At 40.6% G+C, this 16,945-nt stretch overlaps 1 protein-coding gene across 1 annotated transcript in view; it reads right to left on the reverse strand.

Annotated features, from left to right (window-relative positions):
* Window positions 1–5,124: 5,124 nt before the first annotated feature.
* Window positions 5,125–16,945, reverse strand: part of PRPS2 (phosphoribosyl pyrophosphate synthetase 2) — a 46,233-nt gene continuing 34,412 nt past the window's right edge. The window contains exons 3-7 of the mRNA XM_088481176.1: window positions 14,176–14,274; window positions 13,589–13,713; window positions 11,264–11,437; window positions 8,235–8,394; window positions 5,125–6,892 (exon numbers count right to left, since the gene is read on the reverse strand). Of these exons, the coding sequence (XP_088337302.1) occupies window positions 6,800–6,892; window positions 8,235–8,394; window positions 11,264–11,437; window positions 13,589–13,713; window positions 14,176–14,274 (651 nt within the window). The 3' untranslated portion in view covers window positions 5,125–6,799. The remainder of the gene's footprint in view (window positions 6,893–8,234; window positions 8,395–11,263; window positions 11,438–13,588; window positions 13,714–14,175; window positions 14,275–16,945) is intronic.

The raw sequence follows: 16,945 nt of genomic DNA on the forward strand, positions 1-16,945 counted from the left end.
AATTATTTTCATCATAGTAGATGAATACTGAAGACATCAAAACCATGAAAGAACACATATGGAATTATGTTGTAAACAAAGTGTTAAACAAATCAAAACATGTTTTATATTTTATACCTCTTTTCCACCAAAAACCCAGATCCGACCTGGGTTTTTGGACATGGTTCCAACCCAGGTCAGACCCATTTACACTGCACCTTTGATCTGGGTTACTCCCAGGTCAGCCCTGTTCACACTGAACTCAGGTCTGCCCTGCTAAACCTGTGAGGTCATAAAAAGTGGGAGGAGGTGAATGCTCCACAACCACCAATCCGCTCATTTTAGGCATGATCCAGGTCAGATAACCCGGGTTGCACCGTTTACACTGCACCATTACCTGGGTCCAACCCTGGTAGCTACCTGGGTTGGATTACAGGGTCACTTGACCCAGGTTATTTTTCAGGGACCCTTTTACACTGAGCTGCGACCCGGGTAGACCCAGCAAAAATCCAGGTTTTTGCTCTGGTGTAAAAGGGGTATTAGATTCGTCAAATTAGCCCACTTTTGCTTGGATGACAGCTTTGCACACTCTTGGCATTCTCTCAATCAGCTTCATGAGGTAGTCTGCTGGAATGGTTTTGAATTAACAGGTGTGCCTTGTCAAAAGTCAATCTGTGGAATTACTTGCCTTCTTAATGTATTTGAGACCATCAGTTGTGTTGTGCAGAGGTAGGGTTATAGTACACAGTGGACACCACAATTTGATTACTGAGTTGAGTGGTTGGTGTCATAATATGGATTACAACAGTAAAGAGAAACGACAGTCCATCATTACTTTAAGACATGAAGGTCAGTCGATACGGAAAATTTCAAGAACTTTGAATGTATCCTCAAGTGCAGCTGCAAAAACCAAACGCTATGATGAAACTGGCTCTCATGAGGACCACCCCAGGAAAGGAAGACCAAGAGTTACCTCTGCTGCAGAGGATAAGTTCATTAGAGTTACCAGCCTCAGAAACTGCTACTTAACAGCACCTCAGATTAGAGACCAAAGTCTTCACAGAGGCTCTTTCAGAGCGCTCGCTCTGAATCAGGGCTGTCCCTCTGAATTTTAGAGCGGCCTCCTGGCCGCTCGCATAGCTGTGGGTGACCACCCACAGCTATAGCGAGCAGCCAAAAAGATGGTCACAATGGTCGCGACCATCGGGCTTGCAACAAGACCCTTGTGGTCGACAGCACACCCCCTTTGTAGCGAGACCCATAGCGACGGCTTGGCCGTCGCTATCCGGGTCTCGCACATGCGCACGACAGAGCCGGCTCCCTCGTGCGCATGCGCACTTGGCCAACATCGACCCGCTTGCGAGCGGGTCTGATTTAGGCCCAGAGTGCAAGTAGCAGGCAGATCTCAGCATCAACTGTTGAGATGAGACTGCATGAATCAGGCCTTCATGGTCGTATTTCTGCGAAGAAGCCACTACTGAGGATGAACAACAAGAACAGACTTGTTTGGGCCAAGAAATGCAAGGAATGGACATTAGACCAGTGGAAATGTGTACTTTGGTCTGAGGAGTCTAAATTTGAGATTTTTGGTTCCAACCGCTGTGTCTTTGTGAGACACAGAGAAGGTGAGCGGATGGTTTCTGCATGTGTGGTTCCCACTGTGAAGCATGGAGGAGGTGGTGTGGGGGTACTTTGCTGGTGACACTGTTGGCGATTTATTCAAAATTCAAAGCACACTTAACCAGCATGGCTACCACAGCATTCTGCAGCGCCATGCCATCCCATCTGGTTTGCACTTACTGGGACCATCATTTGTTTTTCAACAAGACAATGACCCCAAACACACCTCCAGGTTATGTGAGGGCTACTTGACCAAGAAGGAAAGTGATGGAGTGCTGCATCAGATGACCTGGCCTCCACAATCACCTGACCTAAACCCAATTCAGCTGGTTTGGGATGAGTTGGACCGCAGAGTGAAGTAAAAGCAGCCAACAAGTGCTCAGCACCTCTGGGAACTCCTTCAAGACTGTTGGAAAATCATTCCAGGAGACTACCTCATGAAGCTGATTGAGAGAATGCCAAGAGTGTGCAAAGCTGTCATCAAAGCAAAAGGGGGCTACTTTGAGGAATCTAAAATATAAAACATGTTTTGATTTATTAAACACTTTGTTTACAACATAATTCCATGTGTTCTTTCATAGTTTTGATGTCTTCAGTATTAATTCACTATGCTGAAAATAATTTCAATAAACAAAAACCATTGAATGAGAAGGTGTCCAAACTTTTGACTGGTATTGATTTTATACATCTGCATAACCGTGCATAAGTCATGTTCTTGTATACGTTGTTTATATTGAAAAACCAATAAAATACACTTGTTTTTGAGTTATGCAGCATCATGCTCTTTATATACTCCCCCCTCCCAAATAAAATAATAATACATGGCCCTTACTAATAGCAGATAAGCCTATGAATGAGAATAGTTATGCAGAATTGTGTGCTCTTAGGGCCTGATTCAGCAAGGATAGCTATTCTGCTAATATGCACACAATGCAGTTGCGAATATCAGCAGTGATATGCAAATAATTACATTTGCATTGCAACCCAACATAAGGTCGCCCAGATTCCTTTACTCACATCTGTATACTTTGGTAACAGCGAAATAACCGGTAACATCAGACCCATACACAGTTAAGGCAGGTCAGACCTCCCTCAAGAATTACTAACTTCAGCACACGCTATGAGGCTTCATGCTGCATATGGTATCGCAGTGACTAATTTATGCACACCTTGAAACAGCGTGCGAACGCACTGGCACACCTGCGTTCAGCCAGCCACCACCGCGTCACCTCCCACAAACAGCACTTCCTGTCAATCATTCTGCATAGCCTCTGCAATCACAGTTCCAATCGCAGTGGGCGGTTTGAGCACGGCAATACGTACACATATGCAGAACGCAACAATCAGCCGATTGCGTGCGTATTAGCAACTGCGATCCAAGCGGAATTATGGCCTTAATACATTCCCCATAACAGCTAATACATGGCCCTTACTGGGCCCGATTCAGCATGGATGACAATTGCAACCACGTATGCAGATCGGCCGAAGGTACGTAGCATGCACGCACTGTGCAAGTTTGCATTGCGATCACGCACTGCGATAGACAGCTATTGCAGAGTGAGTGACATCAGCGTTTGGGGCAAGTGGTCTGAGAAATGCAGGCGTGCCTCTCAGTTTAAACGCCATAAGCCAGTGAGATTGAGTACTCGGTGCATGCAATGAGACTTTCCGAGACAGGACAGAACTGCTGTAATTGTGAGTGAGGGTCCAATGTTACCGATGTAACACAGGACTGCGAGGTATTATCGGGGTGAGAAAACAGTAGTGCACTTGCGATTACGCAGCCACGATCCATGCTGAAACTGGCCCACTGATAGTAGACGAGTCTATAAAGAGCACATGGTGCCACAATTATTCACATTCATAAATTCCTCCATAACTTGTTATACATAGCCCTTACTCTGAGCAAGTGAGTCTATGAATGTGCAATATAAATAGATATACATCTCTATCTATCTTGACCGCCTGAGTGCCACCTATATTGCTGTGTACTAAATTATATTCTATACACACACAGGGGGTCATTCAGACCCGGTCGTTAGCGCCGATGCGCTTGGACCAGGTCGATGGCCACCCACAGAGCATGCGCACGCCGGCGTGCGCATGCGTGAGACCAGCTACGACCGACAGCGCCGGTCGTAGCGGGTCTCGATCCAAAGGGGGCGAGCTGTCGATGTTGATTGACAGCTCGCTTGGAAGGCGGGCCAGGGGGTGGCAGCCCAAATGGGGGCGTTCCCATGGGAACGCCTACCGTTTGCGGGCGGCCCCACTGACATCACTAGTGATGTCAGTGGAGAGCTTCCGGCTCATACAGAGGCGAAAGCTCTCCGGGGCTTACGACAAGGGAGACCCTACCCTAGGGTCTCGTCGTAAGCCCCGATGGTCGCGATGGTCTTGACCATCACATTAGGCGGTCGTAAGGCTGTGGGTGTTAACCCACAGCCTTACCACCGCAAAGGAGGACGTCTTGAAAATTCAAGAGGTCCTCCCCTCATCCCGACCGACCGCACACTCTGTGCAACCGGCTCTGAATGAGGTCCACAGTATCGTGTGCTCTTTATACATTCCCTCATCACAAGTTATACTCACCCGTTCTCAGAGCCATTTATATCATTGTGCATAATTACCCAGAATCATGTGCTCCTATACATTCCCCATAACACGTTATACATGGCGCTTACTGAGAGCAGGCAAGTCTATGAATGTGAATAGAAATGCACCCACATGCACAAATGAGAATTTGTTTTGCAAGAGGAGTTTGAAAGAAATTCAATGGGAAACATGGTGCAATTACAGGAGCATTGAACATGTAGTGGGGGCCGCTGAGCATTTGACTCTGTGAAAGGACCTTTTTAGAATAGGCAGTGTTTTATTAATTCAAAGGGATGTCTTTTGCACCCCAGGGGCAATTAAATGAAGAAATTTCTAAGAACATGTTTCAATTAGGACATAAAGCTTAAAGTAATATTTTAAGAGAAATAAAATAAACATTTAAAGGTTAGCATACTGGATTTTGTGACTCTATTCACCAGATATTTCCAACTGTACTTGCGAAAGTACAGAATTATGTTGATGGTTTCAAAACCTACAGGAAGGGTGTGCATTGTATTATGCATTAGAATGTTGATTAGACACATACAGTATGTACAAATAAAAATGTACCACAGGCCAAGAAACTCTGCAATTTGTAGACCTATGATTGAAATGTGTTCTACAAGTAAGCAAACCGCAAAATTATAATAATTTTAATATATGGAACGTATATGGTGTAGAATTCTGTTTTTAACGTCATAATACCTGACAAAGTATCTTGATATGTATTCAAAAATTACAATTTTAGCAATGGCAGCTTCCTGAATGCCTGTCAGTCCAAGGTTGTGGGTACTACTCCAATATGTATTCATGCAAAACCACTATTGACACAATTTGAAATTTTCAATAATTAAGAATGAACAAAAAAAAAAAAAAAAAAAAACGCAAATAATTACAGAAAAAAACAAATAAAAGACCAGTAAGGCAAATTGGTCCACATAAAACTCTTACAATTTATTGATGTTTAAGCAAAAATAGTATTTTTCAACTGAACTGCAACAGACACCCATTTGGAAAAGAAACACTAAAAAACATTAAAAATAGAATAGAGAAAAAAACAAAACAAAAACAAAAACAGGAACAAAACAAAAACTCACAAGAGGTAATGCATTGTACAGTTCTGAGTTAATTCAGCTTTGGTACAATAAATGTTCTATTCTGTTTGTTACTGTGTTCTCTATAGAGAACAACTTATTCAAATAACTTAGCTGGCATAAGATGGCAAAAGGTTAACAATGCACACCCTTAAAAAAAAAAAAAAAAAGAAAATGACACTTTAATAGATGTATTTCATTTGAGGAAACTATTGCTTTTTATAATGAGCAATCAACAGTGAGAGGCAATATGGAAAGGCTCATAGATGTGTGTGGTCGATGTAATTGTATTACCAAAGCAGTAAATATTTACAGAACACATTGGTAACAGATATGGAACTTTATAAAAACATACTCTATTCTCACTTGCCTGCAAAGAGTTCACTAAATATGGAATATGCCGACCTGTGGCTTCCGATGCGATCTCAAGGAGGCAAGTTAGGGTGCACTCTCTTTTTGGGCAGCTGTTACAAGTCTCAGTGTTGCTTATGGACAAATGTACTCCCGATGCCTTTTTAGGCAAATTGTGAACATAGAAATACATAAGGAGTTGAAAATATATGTTCATTTACACTGCAAAAAGCATGAATGGGTCATGACTTAAAATCACAATAGCATGGGGAAATTTGGGGTACAGACAGTTTAACAAGTAAGACTTTACTAATGTTTAAAGGCAACTCCACCCAAAATGTCAAACAAGAAACACTGGAAGATTTCCTTACACTCTGATAATACTCACTCCGGTTTGGGCAGGCCTTTCCTGAGGCCGTTAAAACCCTTCCCTACTGAACTTCGCGTTTGCGCAAATGGAAGGTTCAATAGGGGGATGAGCTTACAGCCTAAGCAAGGTCCATTCCATTGGTAGCTCTACTGCAAGCTGGTCTTGCAGTGTCCTTCAATACGCCTAAAGAGCACAGGTTTGTAAAACTTCATATTACATAGTTTAGCTTAACTAGAATTTTTTTTTAATTTGCTAGTTTTGGGTGGAGTTGAGCTTTAAAGTTTAATAATTTGAACACCATAACCTAGCCCATAATTTAGAGAGCACAATCTACTGTAGATAATACATCTGCCAATATTAAGAACTGCAAATAGTACAAAATAAGATTTCTCTCCCAATATCCTATCCCTACCCTTCCCACACAACCCAAATCTCCAAAAGCCTTTCACTGGAAAAGGTAACATTCAAAGTGTCAAAACTATCAGGTGACATTCACCGATAAATCATCTTGTGCAAGTACACAGCCATTAATTGTATCCAAAACATCCACAGAGGTTTTATTAAATATAAACAAAGGTATGAGCAGTTTGGACTGAGGGATTGCTTTCAGCACTGCCATAAACAGAAAGCATTCAAAACACTATCTTCTTGCTAAGCCGCACTCTTCCAAGGATGGGGGCACAAAGGTACAGTTTCTAAAACTGCAAAGAGGCTTATTATTGGGCTTTTGGTTAATTTTGCTTTTAAAAAAGAAGAAACAGCAGATGACTGTTGCATGCAGGGAGCAAACAGTTTATAATGGGACATGGCTGAAGAGGTACGACACAGATTCGCCATTATGAGTCCTTCTAATCGCCTCTGCCAAAATCATGGATATGTCAATCACCTAGAAAGAAAATAGTAGTAGTAAATATTAAAAATTAACAATACTGCATTTACAAAGGTTTAACACAAGACCTCCATTTTATATTTACTAAATTGTAGCTCTTCACTGAAAATGATATTAAGTAGCAAGGAAGATTCACAATAATTACAACTCAGATAAGTGGAGACTACATTGTAAATGAGCCATCATAAATAAGGAGAGGTTACACACAATGGGTTTACACACTATAACGTTTGCCATTAAAAAAAGCCACCTTTCTATTCATATTTGCTGTTAATGGAAAACTAGACATTTCTGAAAACCCTTCACACATTTCCAAACCACAACAATTGCTCATACAGCGCTGCGGAATGTGTGCGCGCTATATAAAATAATTGGTAATAAATAAACCATACAGATGGACAGCAAAGGCTTGCTTTGTCAGACATTGTAATACCATAGTAAAAAGTCATCTGTAGTAAAAATAGGATTGCTACCTTTTGCACCAGTGAACACCAAACCTGGTATGGGTAATAGTCGCCAAATTAGTGAGAAATTAATACACTGGTGTAAAAATCTATTGCACAAGGAATGTTTGCTGTATTTCAACAAATCCTAAGTAATACTTTATTAGGGTTCCAAATAATAATGCAATACTGTCCATTTCTGATAATTGTTTCCATTGAGCAACAGTTAGAGCTCTGCAAAACATTATGTTGTTCAATGAGAAAGCTTATGTAGCATATGAGAGCGGAGTATAAAGTATTGTAAGTGCTTTTAGATGTGTAAATATATTGAAAAGTTTTCCTTAAACAAAATCAAAATTACCTATGCATTAAAAAGTGTTGTCCTTCAATACCTGTGTGCACAGCAGTTACACCCAGAGAACTTCTGTTCGAGCTCTCAAAGGTTCCTCTTCCAGGGGAAAGTGCATCCTAACATCATAGGTAAGGAGGTAATCGAAATCTGACCATGTACAAGTTTCATGACTAGAGCAGACGATCCAGATAGGTCAATGATCTTATTCAACAATACGATTTACAGCGCTAAACCTGCTGTGTACATCTAATATGGTAAACTAAGATTACTCAAATGATAAACATTAGGTGTAGCGCTGTAAGTATATTTGAATATTATATGCACAGGGGGCTAGGACCTTATGTATCAGCAGCTCCCAAGCACACCTTCTCTCTACAGGTGTTTTGGTCTGGTTTGGCACACCTCTGATTGTCAATGATCAACAGTACAGTTTATAAGTTTCATTATCTTCATTTAGAATTCATGTATAAATGCAAATGTTGAACAATATTATGAATAAAAATAAATAATCTTATTTACAGGAAAGTTATATTAGTTTCAGTACCTGGATCTTTGAGCAGTGTCTCATTTTATCTTCTTGTGGGATTGTGTTGGTTACAACTACAGCCTCAAACGCGGCATTATTGATTCGAGAAATGGCAGGACCAGAGAATATGCCATGTGTTAAAATTGCATAAACCTTTGTGGCACCAGCAGAGAGTAATCTTTTACAAGAGAGAAGACAGACATTTTTATTGCAGGTTTTACAAATATTACATAAATAGAAAAGCAAAACTAGAACAAAAAACAAAAACTAAGAACTAAGAAAAAACACACAAAAGTATAAAAAGGTAGCATAGTCATGTGATTCTGATCTGACCTGGTGCACAGTGAAACTAAGTAGGAAAAAAATTATTACTTTAGAAGAGATTGAACTGTACCAGAATTACTTTCTCTGCTTAGCCATAAATGAATTTGGTCAGTACTGCTTTATTTGAAAGACTTCCATTTCCTTAATCTATTAATGCTATAGTTTCTAACACAACTCTTGATTACAGATCATAATAATGGGGCACTTCAATTTAGTGCGAGGTCCAGCTGGTATTTTGTAAGTAAAACACTGCTCATTTGTCCTTGCACCTTTATGAGGCATTATCAAATATAAGCAATGTTCCCAACTTGAATATACTAGAGGAACCTCACAATGAATTGAATCACCCATTATCTAAATATATAAAATTGATTTGCACATAACATGTCAGGATATACAGCACAGAGTCACAGAGATAACTGAACTAGGCAACTGCAAGTCACTAAAGACCCATTTTAACCAGATATTCATCTGTACCTCTGTTTTTTTTAGTTATTTTTTGACTTTACTAAACACTATGCAAACAAGTAGAAGTATAGATTGAACACAGGTTAATTCATACAGAAGTTGCAAAATATGGCGATCAACATATCCCCTTGCCTAAAATGGGACTGTTTTGAAGTTTGTGCATTTAATACTTGCACGGATAGTAATTAGTTGTGCTCTCTTACACAGTGCACATATAGATGTTTTAACATCGAGCACTTGTATAGTCAATGCGATAAGCATGGATAACAGCCCTGTGCTGAAACCACTGGTGCTCTTCCTGTGCTCTGTCAATGGCGGGGGTTAAAACACCTGGATTTGCCACTTCTGTGGTTCCAGTAAAAAGGGACAGGGGTTCACAAGACCCTAGTCTATTATGCAAAAATACTAATTGGGAGAGAAAAAAAAAAACCCACAACTTTTTGCTGTACCCAATCTAGTTTTGTTAAAACAAAAGTGATAGGTGCTCTCTTGATATTAGCATATTTTTAAAAAAATGTAAACATAATTATCTTTTATTTATAAAGCACTGCAAGGGTTCCTTAGCGCTGAAAATAGACATAAAAATGTTAACACATACATACATAAATAACAGATAGCATTTGAAAGGATTATTTTAAAACAAGATTAATTTAAATAAAAAATAATTTAATCCATGAAAAATTTTTTTTTTTTAAATTCTGTTACTTGTAATGGTTACAGGAATACCAAATATATACACTTTACGGTTTGGTTCTGCGGCCACTGGGACACCATTATGATGAATGGTGATAGCCAGCTCTACTAGACTGTTCTCTCCTCCTGTCCAATTAGTGATCAGGAGTCCCGAATGATACCCGATCACTATTTAAATGTGAACCATGTGCCTCCGGACTCACAGAATTTCTCAATTGTAGCCAACATTCCTCACTCTCTTTGTGCAGATAAGCATGTGACAGGCTATGGGGTAGACTTGAAATGACCGTAAAATTGTTATAGTAATTCATAAAAATGTTTGATTTGCAACATTAAAAAATAAATTGTACATTGCTCTGAAGTTGAACCTTAAAGAGGAGGATGGCAGCCATTTTAAATGAGAAATTTGGGGGTGGGAGGTTTATTTAGTCTTTAAAAAATTCAAACTCGGAAGTGTTATGGATTTTCTTTCAGGAGGACCGAAAATATATTTCACAACTTGTGCTGGTTTATCATGCTGCTCTTGCTCTTTGGGACTCCCTAATCTCCACAGGCCAAGAGGATCAGTTTCAAAACGGATTTGTTTACTTGGGAATATGACTGCAATTATATTGTTGGACAAAGGAAAGAATAAATGATTAACTCCATATCCTAGGGGAGATGTGTATGCATTTATTTCTATGAAATAAGTAAGGCCAAAGTCCAAGTGGAAGAAGGTTCCATAGTTTGATTTTGAAAACAGACAAGAAAATGTTAGGATATTTCTTTGCTGTAGTTCCTAGGAGCCATAACTCTCAAAAGGAAAATGTAATTCTTCAGAAGCCTTCTCTTTTGGAGTGGCTTATAAACTCAAATAAAAATATTTAATAAAAATTTATGAACAAACATTATACTGAGGAGAGATAATAAAAAAAAGGCTCATCACTGTGGCATGAAACCTTTAACAGCCCGAGATGGATTTGATAATTCAGTATACGCCATTATGATCCCATTCTAAAGCCTTTTCGCCTCGAGTGGGGCCTTAAAAAGGAGACTGTATAAAGAGAATACACTGATACTATAAAATAACAGTTCCTGGTTGCGAGTAATTTAAAGTAATTTTTAAGCACATCTCCTGCAAAACCACGAAAGTCAAAAAAAAAAAAAAAAAAAAAAGACTGTTAGGGGTAAATTTACTAAAAATTGATTTTTATAGATAAAAAAATCAATATAAAAAAAATCTTGTGTGTAATCGAATTTTTAATCGATTAGAATTTCCTTTTGTAAAGATACCCCTTGTAGCCTGAGGAAACTAGCCCTCAGACTGCATCGTTTCCTGGCCCAGCAGTTACAGCCAAGAGCCGTTCAAATCCAGACTCCATCATGCAGGAGTTTGCAGCAGAGGCACTAATTGGACATCACTACAGCGGCCCCCTTGGCTCTCAATGTTGTAGCAGCAACCTTAAAGGCTCTGATCATTGGGGCGGGGGGGGGGAGATGATATTGGGTAAAATTATATTTGACAGGAAACAAATCATATTTATATTTACTTCTCAGCTCATAATGATGTTAGGAAAACTCACTTGTCAGCAGCATGACATATGGTACCACAGGTGTCAGCCATGTCATCTACTAGGATAGCAACCCGGTCTTTCACATCTCCGACTAACACCATCCTGTCCACCTCGTTGGCTTTTTTCCTTTCTTTGTGGATTAGCGCAAACTCAACGTTCAGTCTGTCAGCAATGGATGTCACCCTGTGAAGAGACAAAGGTAATAAAATACTAAATACAAAACAGATCACAGCTATAACAATCTCAGAACATACTTGATAGCTGCATAGAAACATAGACCTATAGACTAGTCCGTGTCAAATCATGCAGGTTGGGAGGAGGAAGAATAATGTTATGGGTCCCACTTTCACCAATGGCTAATTTTCCACAAATCTGTCCATACAAACACAGGGCCACGCCATTTATATATTATTGCTTGGAATGTCACATTAAGCTGTAGAATGAAAAAAATGTTCAGGACCAACTGCCAGCATACAAGACTAATGGTAAATAACCATAACCCATGTTCTTAAAAAAAGTTAGTACATAAAATTTAATCCAGAAATTCCTGTTCTCTTGATATTAAAAGGAAGATTCACTATTACAGGTGTGTCCTCATACACTATTACTGCAGTGGCATGAATCAGCCCTTCTCGTTAGGTCCCGAGTAACAAGGCTTGTGCCAAGCGTCTCAAGAGATGCGATCTTAATCCCAACCGCGGTGATTCCAGCGCTCAGAATGCCGGAATTGCGAAAACCTGTCAGAATCCTGACGCGACCACCGGAATCATGAAGGTAAGTAGCTGTGTTAGGCACTAGGCAGAAGGGTTAGGCACTAAGGGGGAGAGGTTAGGTTTGGGTAATAGGGGGAGGGGTTAGGTTCAGGCATCGGCAAGGGAGGGTTAGGGAGTAGGGAGAGAGTTGGGATACCGACCGACAGGTGTCTGTATCCTAATCCTGTCTGGATGCCGGCTGTCTGGATTCTGACCGCCGGCATTGAATACCGAACCCTTTTTCATAATCGGAAGCAACAAACCACTTCACTGATTAATTTCATATGTGACACTTGTTTATGTGTGCGCGACGGAGCCTGAATTCAGGCTACATTACGATATTCGATAGTGCTACAATGCAGCAGATACAGACTCAGTCACACACAAATATACAAGTGTTGCATATTTATCAGTGCAGTCTCATGCAGCGGTTTGTATAATTCGAGGCGAAGACAACGCCAAAAAAGACGCTCGGTGCAAGTAGAGTCGCAAGAGACCTAGCAGGTCTTACTTGTACACATGCCAAATTGCTGCTAGGTGCATGAGGACACATCTATAGTTTAATTACACTAAGAGAATAATGTGCATCAAAAAAAGAGCTAAAAAAACCAGTAAGGAGCCCGTTCCTGCGATACGGCCGGAGTGCATTCGGGGCTGCTACGCATGTGCAGTCCCGCGGACTGCACATGAGCGGCGCCCATTGCCGGAGGGCTCTGGAAGATCCCTCCGCTGGCTGATATGCGGTAAGTGCCTATACACTACAGCGGCTAACGCTATCTTCAGATGGCGTTACCTGCTGGTGCCAATAGAGAATGCTTCGCAGTCCCGATATTGATACATTTGGCAGCATCGCATCCCCCATAGAAACCTATGGGGGAGGTGACTGCCAGCAGCAATGGAGGGATCGCAGCAGGTATCGGAAATACCTGCTGCGGTCCCTCCTTTATACATCCGGGGGATACTTCGTATTTGAGGTAAACCCCCGAAAACGTGCGTTTTCGGGATTTTACCTCAAATACTGAATGATAAATGGGCCCAATACTTACTACTGCAGTGAGAACAGCAGTACTGTATCGATTTGCAAACTAAGTATTAAATGTCAATTGGCGACCTCTAGTGGACAATGATGGTTTTTAAAGTAAGATACATAAAAACAAAAAAAATGTAAAGAAAAGGAATATAATTTCTGATCACTTTCACATGTGTCCATAGATTTATTTAACATAGGATTCTTAAAGAAGCGGTTTCATTTTCTAGATTTAGTTTCATTAGCTCTCATGAGCAGGGCCCTCTTCAGCTTTCCCTCACTGATACATAATCTCCTCCCCACTGCCTTTAATGGCACCTATCCCTTAGGTATAGTGACTGCTGATGCAGCAATATTTATAAACCATGTCCGGCAACGTTCTCTACTGGAAGTGACTTTGTTCTTGTTTTGATCATACTGTTTTTGTCTATGTACATTATAAAGGCGCTGCGGACCCCTTGTAGCACCATATAAAGGATGATAATCATCAGGAATGCTATGGAAGCTATTCATCCGTTAGTGACAGTTTGCCATTGATCCTAAAAATTGTAGTACCTTTTGGCACCACCAGCATCAGGAGATACAATGATACAGTTCTTCCATTCGGGTATGTTCTCTCGAATCCATTGGAGCACTGCAGGTTCAGCATATAGATTGTCTACAGGAATGTCAAAGAAACCCTGGGAAAAAAAAAACAAAAAAAACTTTACTTTGTATTTACTACAGAAAGCATTTAAAGAAAAATACAAAACACTGAAAGGAGATACAGAGCAGTAAAATAAAAAAAAGACTTATTAATTCTAATGTATTTTTTTTTGTTGAATGTTAACCATGCATTGCATAATTAAAGCTATTCAAAGGCTAATTCATTAACTATAATCCGATACGGTTACTTACCAGAGATAAGTAACCTCTTAAACCTCTGGTTTCTGAAGTGTTACCCACGAAAACTGAGTTGTCAATTTTCATGACAAAGTATCCCTTAAAAAATACAGTATTATACAAAACAAGAAATAACTATTATCGTGTAAGATCTGGACGTGTAAATTAGCACTTTTGGAATCAGGCATATTTTATTCTGCCCAGGTATATACTTAATTAGGAAGTAATGCTTACAAACAGAGCACAGTAATAGTGAATACCTGTATCTGTGAGGCGTGGAGATCCATGGTGATTATGTGATCAGCTCCAGCAACAGAAAGCATGTTTGCAACCAGTTTGGCAGATATTGGAGCCCGACTCTGCTTAAAAAAATATATATATATCCAATTAAATATACGCATATAAGGATCAGATTTACAACTATTCTTAAAATGCTATTAAGAAGAGATCTGAAGGTTCACAGGACACATTAACTTAGGCACAAAAAAAATTTGTCAAGCCCTGCTCTAAAGCACATAGGACCTCATTCAGAGTCGGTCGCGAGCGCCGATGCGCTCCTAACCGACTCGATGGTTAGGCCTGCGCAAGCGCAGTGGCCGCACTGCACGTACGCAAGCCCCGGAGCAACAGAGAAACTCTGTCGCTCCGGAGCTCGCTACCAAAGGGGCGGCTGTCGATGTTGATAAGACAGCTGCCCCCGTTTGGTAGGCGGGCTGGGTGGGGGGGGGGGGGGGGGGGTGGTTTCCAAAACGGAGGCGTTCCTTAAGGAATGCTTGCCGTTTTGTGGGCGGCCGCACTGACATCAGTGATGTCAGTGGGCAGCTTCTTGCTTTTTCAGAGCAGAAAGCTCCCTGGGGCTTACGAGTGCCTAGACCCAAGCTTAGGGTCTGGTCGTAAGCCCCGATGGTGATCACCATCTCGACCATCAACCTGCCGGTTGTTAAGCTGTGGGTGGTAACCCACAGCTTAACGATCGACAAGGTGGCGGCCGTTCAGGATGCAAGCGGCCACCCTGATTCAGTGCGACAGCTTGCATCTAACGACCGCCTCTGAATGAGGTCCATAGTTTACTCCATATTTCTGAACAAAGCACAATGATATAGGCAACATTTTTAAAATATTTTTCAGATTATTTGAACCACGCTTTGTGCATCACAGACAAGAGGTCTTGTAAGGGTCCAAGAACTGGATCATATATTAGGCCAAAAAGGCATTTCAAATTCAGGTTTTGAGATTTGATACATGCAATATTGTTATTTCTGATAATAAATAAAGAAATGCAAATCATCTGTCAAAAATAAATTTTGTAACAATTTGAATTGCCATGTGCACATTTGGATTTTTATTCATTATAGATACAAATTGCAAGCAACATGTAACTACAAAACAAGCACCGGTTAAGTGTAAAAAGGAGCCCAAGGTGCATGTATAAAAAACATTTTTCTATGAAATGTACTTCTGGGTTTTGGGCTTAAAAACCCCACTTCTACAATATTTTGTTTACACATATTTTATTGGAACAAAACAAATATGGCAACAAATAAGAGTACAACACGACTAGTAGGGCTGTAAAAGGTCAGTAACAAAATGTTGCAGCATAAAACCAAAATGGCTCAATTCAATATGACAAAAACAGCTGCATAAATAAAACAATATACAGTGTCTTGCAAAAGTATTCACCCCCCCCCCCTTCGCTTTTTACCTTTTTAATTACAAAAAAAAAAAAAATTACAAGTTGTAATGTAATTGAATTTTATGTGATGGCTCTGCACAAAATAGTCTAATTTGGTGAAGTGAAATGAGAAAACTATATATAAAAATACCTTTATAAATACAATTCTGAAAATTGGCATGTGCATATGTAATCACCCCCTTTGCTATGAAGCCCCTCAAAAGTTCTGGTGCAACCAATTACCTTCAGAAGTCACATAATTAGTGAAATGAAGTCCTCCTGTGTCTAATCTACGTGTCACATGATCTGTCAGTATAAACACACCTCTTCTGAAAGGCCCCAGGGAGGCTACAACACCACTAAGCAAGAGGCATCACACCATGAAGACCAAGGAGCTCTCATAACAAGTCAGGGACAAAGTTGTTGAGAAGTACAATTCTGTGTTGGGTTATAAAAAAAAATATCCAAATCTTTGATGATTCCCCCGGAACACCATCAAATTCACCATCATCAAATGGAAAGAACATGGTACCACAACAAACCTGCCAAGAGAGGGCCGCCCACCAAAACTCACAGACCGGGCAAGGAGGGCATTAATCAGAGAGGCAGCACAGAGACCAAAAGGTAACCCTGAAGGAGCTGCAGAGTTCCACAGCAGAGACTGGTGTATCTGTGCATATGACCACAATAAGCCATTCACTCCATAGAGCTGGGCTTTATGGAAGAGTGACCAGAAATAATGAGACACAATTTGAGTTTGCCAAAAGGCATGTGGGCGACTCCCCAAATGTATGGAGGACGGTGCTCTGATCAGAATAGACTAAAATTGAACTTTTCGGCTACCAAGGAAAACGCTAGGTCTGGCGCAAACCCAACACATCCCATCACCCCAAGAACACCATCCCCACAGTGAAACATGGTGGTGGCAGCATCATGCTGTGGGGATGTTTTTCAGCAGCAGGGACTGGGAAACTAATTTGAGTCGAGGGAAAGATGGATGGTGCTAAATGCAGGGATATTCTTGAACAAAACCTGTTTCAGTCTGCCTGTGATCTGAGACTGGGACAGAGGTTCACCTTCCAGCAGGACAATGGCCGGAAGCATACCGCTAAAGTAACACTCGAGTGGTTTAAGGGGAAACATTTAAATGTGTTGGAATGGCCTAGTCAAAGCCCAGATCTCAACCCAATTGAGAATCTGTGATCAGACTTTAAGATTGCTGTTCACAAGCGGAAACCATCCAACATGAAGGAGCTGAAGCAGTTTTGCCTTGGGGAATGGCCAAAAATCCCAGGGGCAAGATGTGGCAAGCTCGTAGAGACTTATCCAAAGCGACTTGCAGCTGTAATTGCTGCAAA

This window comes from Taudactylus pleione, unplaced genomic scaffold (genome assembly GCF_031769625.1).
Source record: "Taudactylus pleione unplaced genomic scaffold, aTauple2 ptg000265l, whole genome shotgun sequence".
NCBI classification, from domain to species: domain Eukaryota; kingdom Metazoa; phylum Chordata; class Amphibia; order Anura; family Myobatrachidae; genus Taudactylus; species Taudactylus pleione.